The sequence below is a fragment of the Topomyia yanbarensis genome, chromosome 2 (assembly GCF_030247195.1).
Source record: "Topomyia yanbarensis strain Yona2022 chromosome 2, ASM3024719v1, whole genome shotgun sequence".
NCBI lineage: Eukaryota > Metazoa > Arthropoda > Insecta > Diptera > Culicidae > Topomyia > Topomyia yanbarensis.
The window spans coordinates 458,773,128-458,790,374 of NC_080671.1; the positions used below are offsets into that span (position 1 = coordinate 458,773,128).

The following is a 17,247-nucleotide window of genomic DNA, read 5'->3' on the forward strand; positions in this document are numbered from 1 at the left end:
ATCAAACCAGCGACAATTTTTTTTCTATCTTGTTCAATGCTTGTTCGGATCCGAAGAAACAACGTATTTTTCGTAGCAGACGATAATCTCGTGCAGCTCAAACTGCAAATTATTTTTATTTACTAATTTCCCTTCTATATGAATTCACAAAGTACTTACAATTAATAGTTTTTCTTCTCCTCGTGCTTTAGACGGATTCCTCTCTCGCTATTCTTCGCAAGTATTCTGCCTATTTTAAATTTGCATTTTTGTTATTTTTATCTTTAATTATTCATTCTTTTTTTTCTTACTTACAGGTACTACACAAGAACGCAAACTGCAAGTGATAGACTTTTTTTTCACCCTTTTCGCCGATTTTACCAGAAAAAATATAATTTTATTTTAGAATTAAACAACCCTTCACCAAAATGCTAATACTGTTTTGTTTTTGTTTACATCTATAATTGTCATTAGCGCAGTTGGCATTATAGACTTGGTACGTTGCTAGACCGACAGTACTCCCGCATCTGCTTTCGTCGGGAACAAATCCCCAGCCCGTAACTTCGTCACCGGATCTTGAACAGGTGCGAATTTACCATCACTTACTTCCATCACTGCTAAATTAGCAACCCCACGCCTGAACACTCCCTTGCCAGTTCTAACCATCGCCTGTCGGATTACTCCATCGGATCCGGTTATAGGTTCTTCGACGATTCCACGAGTCCAATTCTTCCTATTTTTCCCGTCCACGATGAACACTAAGTCGCCTTTATTCAGAGGTCTGCAGTTCCGATGCCATTTTGTCCGTTGGTTTATGCTAGGAAGATACTCCTTCTGCCATCTTTCCCACATCTTGTCAGCCAGATACTGTGAACGCGCATACATGTCGCGTAATGCTTCAGCCATGTTAGTCGGTCCAGTTACTGGCATGTCGGAAGATTTTACTGTTCCCCGGAGGAAGTGATTTGGAGTTAGTGCTTCAGTATCCGCCGACTCTTGTGGTATGTAGGTCAATGGACGTGAGTTTATCATGTCTTCAGCCTCTGCTAACGTTGTCAGTAGGATTTCATCTGTCAGTTTCCTACCATCGTCTAAAGCCATCATTGCTGCTTTAACTGACCGCACCATCCTCTCCCATATTCCACCCATGTGTGGTGTTCCTGGCGGGTTGAAGTGCCACCGGATTGTTGGGCTTGTCACTTGCTGCGCACATGCTAGATCTATCTCCTTCTTCGCCTTCATCATTTCGTTACACGCCCCTTTGAAATTTGTGCCGTTGTCCGAGAAAAACTCTTCTGGTGCCCCGCGTTGGCAGATGAATCTACGGATCGCCATGAGGCACGCTTGAGTGCTCAAACCATGTACGACTTCTAAATGGACAGCACGAATCGCCAAGCAGGTGAACAGTGCGATCCACCGCTTCTCTTTGCGTCGGCCTACCGTGACTCCAATTGGACCAAGGTAATCCACCCCAACTGAACTAAACGGACGCAGGTTTGGAGTAACTCGCTGAACAGGAAGAGAGGCCATTTGAGGTATTGCTGGATGACATCTATTTACTCTGCACCACATGCACTCTTTCATCACTTGCTTTATCGTTATCCGCAACTTGGGAATATAAAACCGCTGCCGCAGTTCATTGAATACGGTCTCGCGATTTGCATGACCAAATTTTTCATGGAAATGGTGGATCAGCTTCTTGGTTATTTCGTGAGTTTTTGGTAGAATTATTGGGAATTTCATGTCGAATGAAGCGAATTCTGACTTTTTCAAGCGGCCGTTCATCCGTATCACACCATCGGTGTCTAAAACTGGAGAAAGTTTAAAAATCTCACTCGATTTTTCAAGCTCAATCGAAGATTGTCCGAGTTTACAATTTCGGTTTTTTAGCAAAATTTTTACTTCGTCTGGAAAAGCTTCTGCTTGAACTTGTCTCCAAAGCACTGTCTCCGCTTTCTGCAGTTCCTCTTGCGTAAGCGGCATTGGAATAGATTTGTATCCACCTTTTAGTAGTTTCAGCTGGCCTATAGTAGCAACTAAAGTGTATATCGGAAGTCCTACTCGCTTGCGCCGGCAATTTTCGATAAATCGCCCTACAGTTGCTGTCGTACGAAGCAATTTAAGCCAGCGGGAAACGTTTTGTACGTTCATCAAACGCTCTGGAACGTTAACGTCGTGGAAAAGAGAAAACGCTCTCATCTCCTCCTTTGTACCCGGAGCTGGTAGCACCTGCCTCGGCCAGTCCTGCTCGAGTTGGTACATAAGTTCTGACCCTTGAAACCATGGTCCATCCGATTGTAGCGGCGGTCCTTTGCCCCACTTAGTAAGCACGTCAGCGATGTTGAATTTCGTCTTGACCCATCGCCAGTCGGATACGCTCGTCAACTCCACTATTTCCCCAATCCTAAACGCCGTAAACTGCTTATAGTTGTTTTGCTCAGAACGGATCCAGCTAAGTACCGTTGAAGAATCGGTCCAAAGAAATCTTCGCTGAATGGGGAAAGAATGACTCGACTGAATACTGTGCATCGCTCTGGCTCCGAGCACTGCCGCCATAAGCTCGAGACGTGGAATCGATTGACGCTTTAATGGCGCCACTTTCGAACGTGACATCACCAAAGAACACTGAACTTTGCCGTTTTTAATTGTCCTAAAGTAGGCAACGCAACCGTAGGCAAACTCACTAGCGTCCGTAAATATATGAAGCTCTATTTGCCCATCAGCTGAGACACAGTTAAAATAGCAACGCGGGATGCGAATAGCATTGACTTCCGGTAGCAAACTGGTCCACCGTTTCCATTTAGCAAAACTACTGTCATCAATTTCATCGTCCCATTGGCAACCTGTGCGCCACAAATCCTGAACTAGCATCCGGCCATGAATGGTAAATGGGGCGAGCAGACCCTGCGGGTCAAAGAATCCCATTACACAGCTCAACACAAGTCGTTTTGTAGGTCTCGTAGCTCCCTGCAGATAGGGCCGCAAGTTTTCCCGATGCTCGGTGGAAAATGAAAATACATCAGAGACTGGATCCCAAATTATACCAAGCACCCGTTCGGTTTCATTCGTTTTATCTCGGTGAAAATGGACAGTTCTTTTGGTTGCCGACTTCCCCAACCCTTCGAGGACTTCGTTTGAATTAGAGACCCAGTTTCTTATTTCGAAACCCGCCCTCGAATGGATCTCCCTTACCTCGCTTGCACGTCGAATTGCTTCTTGTACTGAATCGGCGCTGTCGAAATAATCGTCCACGTAATGGTTTTCGACTATAGCCGCGGCTGCTTCTGGGAACTTATCTGCATACTCACTCGCGTTAAGGTTCTTCACATATTGCGCTGAGCATGGTGAACTCGTTGAACCGAAGGTAGCCACATCCATGACGTAGATATCTGGAGGGTTGAGAGGGTTGGTTCTAAACAGAAAACGCTGGGCTTGCTTGTCCTCATCTCTTATACGGATTTGATGGTACATTTCGCGGATGTCTGCTCCGAAAGCGATCCGACGTTCTCTGAAGCGGTTGATTACAGTCGTGAGCGGTACCAGCATATCTGGCCCTGTGAGGAGTTGCGAATTGAGGGAAACGCCCTTCACTGTTGCCGCTGCATCCCATACAAGACGGACTTTTTCTGGCTTTCTCGGATGAAGAACTACGTTTAAAGGAAGGTACCAGACTTTAGGATTGTCGGTTCCAGACAACTCATCTTCAGAGGCTAGGTGAGCATAGCCTTTTATCTGATATTCTTGAACCTGCTTGCACACATTTTCATACAACTTCGGCGACTTCGCAAGTTTTTGTTCCAGATGCTTCAGCCTTCGCATGGCCATCGGATAACTGTCCGGAAACTGCGGATCATCACATTTCCATAACAGCCCGGTTTCAAAATGTTCACCGACTCGCTTGGTAGTACGTTCCAGGATGTCCCGTGCTCTGCGATCTTCCTTAGACTCCTGCAGCACTGTCACGTTGCTCTCCTCAACAGCGTAGTAGGTCTTCAGCAAGCTATGCAGATCTTCATTGGTCACTCTTTCGTGGAAACCGACAAGGGGTTCGACAGGGAGAGTGTCTACTTTAGGTCCGTACACAGTCCAACCAAGTTTGGATCGGACGGCGATTGGTTCTCCCGGTCTACCCATTCTAGATTCTATCGGTGCGAATGTGTCAATATTGTTCAGACCGATGAGTATGCCTGGGCGTTGCATCTCATATGAGTAGATTGGAAGCTTTTTCAGGAACTTGTATTGTGCTGACAACTCTGCTGCCTTTAGTTCCTGGTGCGGGAGCGTAAGTTCATCTACTGTTCGCACCATTTGCAGTTTAATTTTGTTCCCCGATCCTCGCGCAGAAATCCAGAGATTCATCCGCATCGAATTGCTTTCTACACGAGTGACATCTGCTGTCCATTTGATGGTAAGTGGTTCGTGGACACCAGCGACGTCCAAACGGTCGGCCAGAGACTTCTCGAGTAGAGTGACGGAGGCTCCTTCGTCTAGAAAAGCAATTGTGTTCACCGCCTTGTTTCCATTGTACAGCGTCACTGGTAGCATACGAAACATGATTCGCTCGTTTGTTCTTATATGTGCATTGATTGCAACCGACTCTACTCCATTATGCAACAAATAATGGTGACGTTCTCGACAGTTCCCGACTCGACATCGAAGATTGAACTTGCATTGGGCAGTTCCGTGATCGTTTAGGCACACCTTGCATAACTTGTACCGTTCGACGATCTTGATTCGATCAGCCAGTCTCATTTTTTCAAAATCCTGGCAGAATCGTAAACGATGATCGGTTCGATGGCAGACTTTGCACTGCTTCCTTTTCTGTTCAGTTATTTGGATCGCTTTAGTTTGTTCTTCCTGCCCGCCGTGGTGATTCAGCGTTCCTTTCTCCCTGGCTCGGTTTCTGCTGGATGCTTCATTCGACAACGGTTTGTAGACTGCACTTCCCACTCCAGCATTTGCTTCACACGCTTCGGATACGATCATTGACACGAAATCCGTAAACGTTCTCAACGTCACCACACTTTTGCGTTTCTTATAGCGAACCCACTCCCGCTTGTCGCGCGCTGGAAGTTTGTCAACCAGCTCTTGAATCAGCAGTGGATTCATCAAATGTTGGTCAAGTTCGGCAGCCTCAAGATGGTCACACAGTTGTTCCACTGCATTCCCGAATGGGATGAAACTTGCCAATTTGTCGGCTTTCGGAGATTCTAGCCCTCTTACTTTCTCCAGGTAGCACTGTAGCAGTTGTTCAGGTCGCCCATACAGTTGACGTAGCTTTTCAATTGCTTTTGGGACTGATCTGGGTAACAGCAGTTGACCGCGTACGCTGTCCAAGGCAGGACCCTTCACACTTTCTTGCAACCTCACCAGATTTTCGATGTCCGTGAAGCCACAAGCCTGATTTGACGCTTGATATGTCCCTATAAACAACGGCCATTCTTCCGGGCGTCCGGAGAAAATTGGCAATTTCTTCGTAATGCCTTGCCTTGCCGCCATCTGCATCCTCGTCGGTCCAGCTTTCCGTTGCCCCAGCCCGTGAACGCTAGTTTTGCTTTCCACCTTTCGCCTTTGCTTCCTATCTCCCGGTATTACGGCTTTCTGTGCAACGCTTTGTGACAAAATCTCAGGCGCTTCCGAATCACAGTCGGAATCCCAGTCAGACGAACCTTCTTCATCGCTATATTCCTCTTCTATCTCGCTTTCATCGCATGACCGGTCGGTTTCTTGTTCATGACGCTTTTCTCCTTTCTTTAGGTGGTGTTCGTCCTGTTTTTCACATGCCCCTTTGGCTCCAACATTTGGATTGGGCAGCGGTGTATGTACTACGGGTGCAGATTGTACTAATTCACCCGAGAAGCCTTCTTCCGGGTCTTTCATGACCAGCTCGTTGATATGCTGAGCTTCATTTTTCGCTGGGTCGGAAAAAATTAAGCCGTCCAACCTCTGTTGTATGTGTCCCATTCGTGCCTCGTAAGAATCGCGAATCTGTTGTATTCGATCCACATGAGCCATCTTTTTCTTCAAATCTTCCTCATACATTTCTTCTTCTTGTTTAGCCTGCTTCTCTCTTAACACTTCTTCCATTTTCGATCGCTTCTCCTTAAGGGTTCGGTCCATCTCCATCCGCTTTTCCGCCAGGATTCGCTCGATCTCCATCTCTGCCTCTTTTGCCTTTTGCTCCTGTGCTAACGCTTTTAGTTTGCGTTCTAGAACTGAACCGGTTTGACGATCGGACTTCACGCTAGATCTATCCGAACCATCATCCGTTGCAAGCGTCTTCTTACTTCTCTTTTTCGTGGACTCCGCTTCCCGCTTTTTGCGATAATCATCGGCCTGCAGCTGGCAAGCATCCGCTTGACAGTACCAATTCTTTTTGGCATATTGATCCACTGATTCCAAGCCCACGCAACGACCGTGGAACCATACATCGCAGGAATCACAGCAGATCATTCCCTCGGCAACAACCGACGTCTGATGACACACCCCGCACGGTGTTAGAGTGAAATTCGCGGCTCCGTCCATATTTGAGGTTATATCCGTTATTAATTTTTGAGTTTCTTCGGATCCGAACAATGCTAATTCACGACGTCAGGATGCTGATTCCATTGTTCAAAATCAGAGAAGATACGATTGTGGCTGGTTGGATTTTCCAGTTGCAACCACAATATTAAACAATGGCTTTGGATATCATGACGAACGTGAAATTCAATGTTATAACATCCAAAAATAGTGTACGAGGCGTTTTAACGACCAAAGGATAAATTTAAAAAAAAAATAAATGCATCAAAACATCTAAAATCATCCCAACGGAACACCTGTATTTAATTGTAGTTAAACCAGCCACAACCAGTTTTTAATGAAACAACCGATAATGAGTCGCGATCGGTGGTTTCATTTGATCCTAAATTCTGACAGAAACCTCAAACCAGCTCAAATTCTGGATGGGCTTTACTGGAATGAAACCATCTTCTTTGGCAACTACAGATCGAGCGAACCCCATGTAGGGTGTATATACGCGATTAAAGAGTTTAAGCAGAAAGTTGAATGATGTCATTAATATCCTAGTCCATGTGGACAAACAAACAACTCGCTTCCAACTACAGTCGTGATTCGCTGGTTGGGCCACACCTCTGTCCAACCAACGAATTTGATTCGTTAGTTGGACCGACTGACAGATGTCAAAAACTCTCCAAAAGAGACGTTAGTAGTGTAATTGCATCTATTCACATCTCTAATAATTGTCAGATTGATTGTCAATGTAAATTTGGCATAAGATTTTGACATTCAGATGCCTTTTAGTTGGACATTGGTCCAACTAGCGGAGGTCCAACTAAAAAGCGTTCCAGTTAAAAAATGTCCAACCAGCGAATCACGATTGTACATTGGATTCGGGTAACATGTAGAGAAAACAGGGGTAGCCATAAAAGATAACCCGAATAGTGGTCGCAGTGGCAAAGTTTCCTCTAACAAAAAAAGTCCTAGAGGGCGGATATATTTCTAAATTATATTTTTGGTACGGTTTAGCGAGTAGTTGCACGCTGTACTGATTTAATGATTATTTAATTAATTTAACCCTTGTGAAGGCAAGCTAAAATCCTAACATTAAAGGGCAAGCCGGGCCTCTCAGGCCCGTCTAAATTCAAGCTCCTTTTCGCCGTTCTCATATAGAAAGGTTATGCAATCGGTCGAAATTTCGACTTTTTAACCGAGACCCACAGGGCCAAATCTCTTATACCATTCGACTCAGTTCGTCGAGGTGGCTGGACCGATTTGTACAAATTTAGTCTCAAATGAAAGGTACAGCCTTCCCATCGGTCGCTATTGATTTTTTTTATTCATTCGACTTGCGGTTCTGGAGTTACGTGTTGAAGAGTACAATCACACAGCAAATTTCCATAGAAACTGATACCACCATGATGTCCAAATGATGCAATATATATTAAAATATGTGCATCATTACCTGGCTTTGCATGTCTAGATCATTAATGACCCACCAAAGGCACTTCGCCCACATTGGCCAGCTATGGCAGTTCTTGATATCCCGCGGGAACTTACCAAGTTCCTAAGACAATGTCATACCTATTTCTCAGCGAATTCTTTACCGATTTTTACAAACTTGGTTTCAAATGAAAGGTACAGCATTCCCATTGGCTGCTGTTGAATTTCTAATTGATCCGACATCCGGTTCCGGAATTACAGGATGATGAGTACGAACACGCAGCAAATCCCGATTTCAGCGTATAAGGCGATGGATGTAAAAAGGTCAATTTTTCCAAAAGGTGAGTACTCGGAAGATCACTTTGACTGTCGATTGGTTCTGAGCTCCATTTTATTTGAATACGACCAATAAATGTTTCTGGGTTGCTTTTAATTTCTTCTGATGCATAACCGGAGTACATATTCAGATTTTTCATTCACATCTTCTTCCTAGCTTTGCAAATCAGTTTCGGAATCGCCAGCCCTGGCTTGCCTTTTTGTGCATGTAAAAAATTCAAACATAGCTGCGCATCACTCCATAGATGAAAATTTCACAATTCTTTATTTTTGTTATAGATTTCAAAGCTACTTATCAAAATTTCCATGCCCAAGCTTATACTGCATACACATTTTTTTGTAACTAAAAAATTGTAACGTGCCGGGCCTCTGAGACTCGCCTGCCTTTTTGAGGGTTAATAAGTCAAAAAGCTTGTGATTCGATTATTTTCGATTTATTACTGTATTGTGTAAGGGATCATATATTTCCGTGCAAAAACATGGTTCTTTTGACTGAATGTTCCATTGTGAAATGAAAAGTTTTTCTTCCATATTTTAAAATTTACGGTATGTAATATTATCTAGCAGAATATCAACATGATAATGCACGTGCTTCTATTAATTGTTGCCGAAAATAAAAAACTAGCTATGTATTTACTAGAAAAACTCTAGAAAGAGAACCAACATTTTTGGCATCGTATGCCCCGGCATTGTATGGCAACACGTCCAATGTTAATAAGGATAGGCAATGTTCGATTGGATTTGTTATTTGACAGCTAAACGCGAATCCAATCGATCCAAAATGAAGTCTCCGCAAATCTTTTTCTAGTATTTGCCAGATTTATCATTTCCGATTAAGCACAGCAACGAAACGTCAAATTTCTGGCAGCCATGAAAATGCTCGTTTTGTAATATTACCATGACTGAGAAACAGTTCGTTTCTGATTCGGCCAGCGGTTCTAATTGTACTGTGTCTCATTGAGTCTGTCCAGCAAATGAAAGTTTTGGAAAAAAAATACTACACGGATGTCGCTATATTTATTGTATCCCAAAACAACGTTAAAAAATTATTTGAAAACCCACTCGACAAGCTCTTTCCAAAAACATAGATAATTAAAGGGGATTGAAAAAATATTGATATCCGGCATTATCCCAACGAGCTGGTTATGAAAAAAAAATTGTTTAACAGACGTATTATTACGTTTTTATGTACAACGTATCCACATATACAGGTTACCACATATACAGATTATTCTGTATTTTACAGATTTTTCTAGATAATCTACGACCAAGATTCTGTATATACAGATTACAGATTTAAGGCTAAAATGCAAATTTTACAGATTTTCAGTGTAGATATGTAGTACCCAACCTATAATAACACTTAAAAGGCACCCTGTACAGTTCAGATCTTAAGACACACTAAGCCGTGGAACAAAAGTGCCAAATTTTGATACCATTTGTTCTCCAGACAAAGATTAATTAATTTTTCATTGCCAAATTATTATTTTTTGGGAAGCTTCTTGCTAATTTTTGAATACAAATTTTCGATACAGAATTTTTCCCGCGATGCAGATTTCCAGATTTTGTCCCTAAAAATTACAAATTTTAATGTGGCAACCCTGCGTATCCAACACATAAAATTATTTAGTGTAGCTCTGTATACGAATCAATATAATCTTAACAATAGCTGCAAACTTTAAGTTCGTTAATTACTATTCATTTACTATAATAAACACTTGTGCGATTGCTACTACGAAGGGTGAGGAAATTATGATCTGTAGCGGTATAATGAGTTCGTTTATAAACATCGCGTTAGCTTTTTAAAAGAATTAATTTTAAATTTACCAAATTCTATCGCTTTCCCAATGTCCAGTCCTCGCCTGTGAAGCAACGATTATTATTGAAGTCATATGTCACAGAAACAGCATTCAAGCTGTGTTATAATTTCATATAATTCCCCGGCTTATAATCACCAAAAGGCTTCCGAGCCGATCAAGAAGTTTCAAGAAAAATCTAATTCCTACAGCTCTACGTAAACGATATATACAGCGCCTCATGCTTATTATTGGAATGGCACACAGAGAACCCTCTGAAGAGCATTCGATGAGTGAGCGAATTTTGATTCATTCAGAATTGAATGCCTGCCTGTTCGCAGACGTTCGGTTCGTTTCTAGTATTTTTTAACCACTCACTCACATAGTGCATTCGCTGACCTTTCAGATTGCACAAACAAGGTGGTGGAAAGAGGATTTATCGCATTCTCTCATGGTTCGTTACTCCATGCTCACTATGCTGATTGTGTGCGGCTGAACAAAGGATGAATGGCTATTAGGGTGTCCCAAATTGACATCATGTTAAAAAAGTCATCGGGCCCACTTCTTAAATGAAAGGTTAGGGTATTAGGAGCACTTTCTTCTTCGGAGTGAATTTGCTAAAATGCTCCCTACTGGTGGCGAATTTTAATCTTTTGAAAAATGGGCCGATTTAGGGTAACATTCCAAATGCATGCCTCTTGAAGTGCTCCTGAACGACCTTAGATTTTTTTCAGCATTTTTTTTTATTTTCTGAAGGTCCTAATGGAGAAGTTTGGTTAGCTAGTTTGCACAAATTTTGAATTATAAGAGCGGTAGAACCATCAAAACTTAATAAAAAGTGAAATTTTTGGTATTTTGCAGTAGTTTTTCTTCAAAACTGGGTATCTGAAAATTTTTAAAAGTATAGAAAACACTTTATATAGTTAAGCCGAATACAGGGGCGTAATTTTGCTGAAGCAAGCGTATAGTTACGGCCAATGGGGTATGAGTTATTTAAGTTTTTGTTAAATTACTTTTTGACATTTTATGATTTTCATAAAAAATAACACTGTTCTACAAAATAAAATGACTTAAGTGTGCTTAGTCCGCATATTATTTTTCGAAAAATAGAAAGAAAATGATGAAAAATGGAGTTTTTCGCTTGTCTCTAGTACATCAGAATCGGTTTATATGAGCATCTGACGATTTTTTTTTAAATTTTTTTGTATACACGCAGAAAAAAGATTTGTAGGTTCAATAAAATTATGCATTAAATTCAATAAATTAAATTATTTTTCGGGAGACAATAAAATTATTTATTGAATTCAATAAAATTTATTTATTGTTTCAATAAAACAAAATTATTGTTCCGTTTTTCAATAATTATTTTATTGAAATTAAAAGAAAATTATTGATACTAAAAATGTATTTATTGAAAGTAAAAATTGGTTGTTGTTCTAATAAAAAAATATTTTCAAACCAATAAGTTTGTTTGTTAAAGTGATAAACAATAAATGATTGGATTCAATAACACATATTTTTGGTTTAAATATGCTAATTTTTTCTGCGTGTACTAGTAGCCACCTAGCGGGTTTGAAAATCACAAAAATTAAACAAATATGTCGAGTTAATGGCAAGTTATGGCATATATTTGAAGGCTGGATTGATTGGCGTATTCACATTTTATATATAAGGTCTTGTTTCCATGTTAGGAACTTTAAAGTGGAGAAAAATGCAGAAGAGTGAGGTGAGTGTTGAAAAACTGATATTTACTGTTTAGATCACATAATTCCAAAATAGTCAAATTTGGGGCAAATATCCTCGAAAAATTTTTACAACAGAATACAACGCATCTTCTGATACAATTATTTTGTTGAAGATTCCTCCTAGAAGTAATTATGGAGAAAAACTCTTCAAAAAATAATTACAAACTTGGCGTCATTAGCAAAGTTATCATTATTTTTATATTATAGGTTACAAAAAAATCATTAGATGCTCATTAAACCTCGTCCTGACATACTAAAGACGTACAGAAAACGTTATTTTTAATCATTTTTCGTCTATTTTCCGAAAAACAATGTGTGGTCAATGCACATTTGAACTGATTTGCTTTTTGGAACAGCATTATTTTTGATGAATTGCTAAAAATGTCAAAGATTATCTAACAAAAACTTAAATAACTCATACCCCATTAACCGTAGCTGTACACTTTTCACAGCAAAATTACGCCCCTGTATTCGGCTTAACTATATAAAGTGTCCTCTATACTTTTAAAATTTTGTAGATGTAGTTTTGATGAAAAAATACTGAAAACACCAAAAATTTCACTTTTTACTAAGTTTTAATGGCTCTGTCGCTCTTACAATTAAAAATTTGTACAAACTAACTAACCAAACTTCTCCATTTGGATCTCCAGAAAAATAAAAAATGCTGAAAAAATCTAAGACAGTTTAGGATCACTTCAACAGGTATAAATTTGAAATTGGCCCATGTTTCAAAAAATAAAAATTCGCTACCAGTAGGAAGCGTTTTAGCAAAGAAGAAACTGGTCCTAATACCCTAATCTTTCATTTAAGAAGTGAGCCCGATGACTTTTTTAACATTATGTCATTTTGGGACAACCTAATGGCTATCAGATGTAATCAAACGAATGAGTGAATTTTCCCATGCCTGTGTTCCACACACATCAAATTTTAATGATGAAAAAATATCAAAGTTCCCAAGCGCACACATACGTTTTATGTGCCTTTGACAATCAATCTGACAATATTTAGAGATGTGAACAGATGCTTTTATACTGCCAACATTTCCTTTGGAGAGTTTTTGACATTTGTCAGTTGGTCCAACTAGCGAATCAAATTCGTTAGTTGGACAAGGCTGTGGCCCAACCAGCGAATGACGACTGTACATGTTTTTCACGCTAAAATCATGTGGAAAGTTACTTTACGACTCAATAGTATGGGTATTTAATGGAAAAATATGTCATATTCAGTTCAAAGGGTGTGCCACATCATGCTAGTACACATTAGATTTTCCTGTAGGGGATCGAAAGTTTTTGAGAAGTTTTCTAAAGCGTAATCTGGGAAATCATAATTTTCTGGTAACGCTTTATTTTCCCATTGAACTCCAACCCAGTGAAACTCATTCCGGAATCGGTTCGGATTGCTGAATGGAGTCAGTATGGTTTTCAACTCAAATGCAACAACCAATTTCGAATCAATCGATTTCAGAATCGGTTGTTGCGTTTGAGCTGGAATTCATACTTACTCCAATCAGGATTCCGAATCAAATTCCGAATGGTTTGACCGGGAACTACTTCACCACCTGGCCGCTAGTTTGACACAAAAGAATTTGTTTGCATTCGACGAGTTTTGATTCGAACCAAGAACATCCAACCCTTTGGACGATATTTTAATAGAGGTAGACATCTAGCCGACTACCTAGATGGCTCTAGTGTATACAGCGAATGGTTTAGCGTACCTTATACCTGCAAATTTCTTGTCATTGGACATCCCTAGTCCGCTGTCAATGTTGAACCCAGTATTGTGTGATACTCTAGTTTATCAAATATTTTACATATTTATCACTTAAATTGTTGATTGAGCTTATTTTATAGTATTTTATAAAGTATATCACAATGACTACTCTTCGTCCCTTCACCTGCAATGATATGTTCAAATTCAACAAAGTGTAAGTATTGAAATTCAATTAATTAGCTGATTAAAAATAAATTCTTTTATTTATAGTAACCTCGATCCGCTGACGGAAACGTACTGTCTGTCGTTCTACATGCAATATTTGGCCCACTGGCCAGAGTACTTCCAAGTGGCTGAGTCACCAAGTGGGGAAATCATGGGTTACATTATGGGAAAAGCGGCAGGCCACGGAGAAAACTGGCACGGACACGTAACTGCACTAACCGTGTCACCGGATTACCGGCGGCTTGGGCTAGCGGCAACACTCATGAACTTCTTGGAGGACGTGTCCGAGAAGAAACGCTGTTATTTTGTTGATTTGTTCGTCCGGGTTAGTAATAAGGTGGCAATCGACATGTACACCAAGCTGGGTTATATCGTGTACCGGACGGTGCTGGAATATTACGTTGGTGATCCGGATGAGGATGCGTACGATATGAGGAAAGCTTGCTCCAGGGATATACATCGAAAGTCGGTGATTCCGTTGACGCATCCAGTTCGACCGGATGAAGTGGACTGATAGGTCGACGATAGAATTTCAATTTAAAATTTTGTCTGGCAGAGTATTCCGACGAAATGGGTGTTGAACAAAAATGTATAGTACCAATGGACAATTGCACAGTGTATAACCAAAATCTAAATCGCATCAAGGATTCATTATGATTGAAAAAATATACGTTTTTCCAAAAATTATTTTTGAATTACATTTATTAAAAAATAAAAACGGAATCGATTAACTTTTCACCTCTTTCTCCATTGCCAAATTTCTCGTATTTTCTGCTTCTGGCATTTCAGTAGTATCGGCAGCGCTTGCAGCAGCAGCAACGACAGGCGTAACATCTTTCTGCTTCTTCCAATTTTTGGCTGCAGCAAGCAGTTTCAGATTCGGTCGAGCCATCTCATCTTCAGGGAAGATAAAATCGAACACCTCTTCCCAGCCTTCTTCCACACCACTTTCGGAAACGATCTTTTGCCGTTTTTTAACCTTCCTGGGCATTTTGGCCATTACCTTTCTCAAACTGTCCGCATCGCCGTGCTCTTTCTCGAAATCTCGCCAAGCTTCGAGAATCAGCACACGGGATTCCTTCTCGACAGCATTCTTCAAGCTATCGTTAGCCCGCTCATAAACTCGTCGAGATAGGGCAACGTTAATATCGTCCTCACTTTCAGCGGCCATCTCAAACTTGGCATAGGAAATCCAAACTTTAACATGAGTTGTCCGCTCAAGCAACCGTTCGTACAACTGGCGACCAAACTCGAATTCATTCTGCTGTACCTCAAAATCGATATAGCTCTTCCACAACAGCTCCGGCATGTCCAATCGTGGCTGTTGAATAGCCAGCTCGTAGATAGCGCGGGCTCGATCAATGTCACCGAGAAGCGATTCCAGCTCGGCAAACTTCATCCACGTGATGCAGTTCTCCGGCGCAAACTCGAGGAATTTTTCGTACAAAATTCGACAACGGTCAAATTCTCGCAGTTGAATTTCCAAATCGATGTACCCACGAAATAGTTTATCACGAGGGCACATTCCGATGGCCATTCCGAGTGTTTTACGAGCCACCTTCAGGTTTTTACAGCGGATCTCAAACTGCGCGTACAGCAACCAGATTTTACTGAATGTGAATATCTTGTGCGGGATCAGCTCAAGACAAGTTTTGTAGATTTGGCGGGTTCGTTCCAGGTCTTCTGCTTCTAGCTCTTCGTACAGGGCATAGTTGATCCACAGATAAATGTACCTTCGCCAAAGATTTTTATCCTTGGCTGGCGGAACATTTGCGATGGCTCTTTCGTACGTTTCTCTGATGAGTTCCAGATTTGTTTCATTTTCCACTAGCCGTAAATAATCAAACCATGCATCGTAGTTCGTTGGATTTTCAGCCACTTCCTGCTCATACTGGAACTTTCTCTTCGATACGATGACGTCTTCAATTCCCGACCGATCGCCATACTTTTTCTCGTGAATGGTGTATGCTTTGTATAACTCCCCCGTTCGATCCTTCGGCAGATGATCAAGCGAATATTTGTAAATAACCCGTACTCGATCGTGTTCTTTTTGTCCCTCTTCGAACCGAGCAAAAGCGATAAAAAGTCTTTCGTCAGCATTGTCTTCGCCAAAAAATTCAATTGCCCTCTCATACACCGAGCGAGCTCCGTGTATAAATCCGTGCGATTCCTCAAATCTAGCAAATTTAATCCAGTTCTTCACCTCCGGATGGACCATTACAAAACGCTCATAAATCTGCCTTGCACGGTCAATCTCTTTGTAGCGAAGCTCGAAATTTATGTACGTCTGCCACGCTTGTTCCTCTGGTTGCCATTCGATCCAGCGCTCAAAAACCTGTCTCGCTCCCGCAACATTTTCCAGCATCTCTTCCATGTACGTGTATTTATACCAGAATTGATTGACCCGTGGCAGCACGGTCACGGCTCGATCCCACAAATTTCTGGCATGGTTCACCTGTCGATTCTTCATTTCCATCTCGGCGTATTTCAGCCAGATGGTAATGTTTCGGTGATCATTGTCGATTGCTCGTTCCCATATGGACCGCGCCCGCTGGATCTCTTTCTGTGATTCTTCCCACTGGGCATACTTAATCCAGTTGCTGACGACCATTCGATTTTTGCGCAGGTTATCTTCGAAAGTTTTTCGCTTCCGCTGCTGATAGTCTGCCAATTCAGCGGCATCGGAAATTTTTTGCTTCGGTGGTGGTGGAAGAATTTCCAGATCGCGTTCCTTCGCTTCCCGCAGCAGCTGCTCGGCGGTGATTTGAATTTCCGCTGGCGCTTTGTTTTTCACCTGAAAGTAGGGAAACAATCAAATTTTGTAGTTTTATTAGTATCAACAAGGACATGTTAGTTGAAACTATTTTTCAGATCAAGGAAAATGACAAGAAATTCTTTTACTGGATTTATTCGATGAATTCTTTCTTACCTTTGCCACCTTCGGCATTTTCTGTGGCTTTTCCATTTTGAGATATTATAATGTTATAAAAGATACGTATTGAATTGTGATAATCGAGGCAAACGATTGTAACTTCCAAGTTCCAAACAAAAATAATCGCTTCGACGTGACAGCAGTTTTCATTGGCGGTATACAAAAGTGGGGGCCACTTTCGGCTGCACAGCTCTAGTGCAAGGCTCATGTTGTTGCATACATGCAGGCGATTCACGCGATGGAATCCAAAATATATGCTTGCAGTGTTCTGAGCCGGCAAGTCGTACACTCAAACAAATCGTCACAAATCGGAATTACGTGAAAAATCCCGTAGATTGACTTTTAATGTCTTCCTTGATCTGTCATCTGACAACGATGAATAGTATGTGAACACCCCCTGGAATTCATTGGACCAACATATACGATTGACGTAATTGTATCAAACATAAAAATATCTAAGTGAATTTCAGGTATGAATAATTCAAATAAGATGGCAGACCAGTTGAAACATCTCAGCGTAATTTAAATATTTAAAAAAAAATTCCTTAATTTATTTTGAAATTGATCTTTAAAAAGGAAACAC

At 41.1% G+C, this 17,247-nt stretch overlaps 3 protein-coding genes across 3 annotated transcripts; 1 reads left to right on the plus strand and 2 right to left on the minus strand.

Annotated features, from left to right (window-relative positions):
* Nucleotides 1-483: 483 nt before the first annotated feature.
* Nucleotides 484-6,504, minus strand: LOC131681162 (uncharacterized). The gene has a single exon (XM_058961874.1). It carries the CDS (start codon nt 6,502-6,504, stop codon nt 484-486), a length of 6,021 nt encoding a protein of 2,006 aa, XP_058817857.1.
* A 7,045-nt stretch (nt 6,505-13,549) lies between these two features.
* On the plus strand, nt 13,550-14,419 carry LOC131682287 (N-alpha-acetyltransferase 20). The gene is made up of 2 exons (XM_058963668.1): nt 13,550-13,721; nt 13,778-14,419. The coding sequence occupies exons 1-2, from the start codon at nt 13,669-13,671 to the stop codon at nt 14,244-14,246; spliced, it is 522 nt and encodes a 173-aa protein (XP_058819651.1). The 5' UTR covers nt 13,550-13,668; the 3' UTR covers nt 14,247-14,419.
* A 36-nt stretch (nt 14,420-14,455) lies between these two features.
* LOC131685915 (protein crooked neck) lies at nt 14,456-16,794 on the minus strand. Its single transcript, XM_058969946.1, has 2 exons — nt 16,662-16,794; nt 14,456-16,526 (listed from the first exon to the last, which is right to left on the minus strand). Exons 1-2 carry the CDS (start codon nt 16,695-16,697, stop codon nt 14,460-14,462), a joined length of 2,103 nt encoding a protein of 700 aa, XP_058825929.1. The 5' UTR covers nt 16,698-16,794; the 3' UTR covers nt 14,456-14,459.
* Between the last annotated feature and the right edge of the window lie 453 nt (nt 16,795-17,247).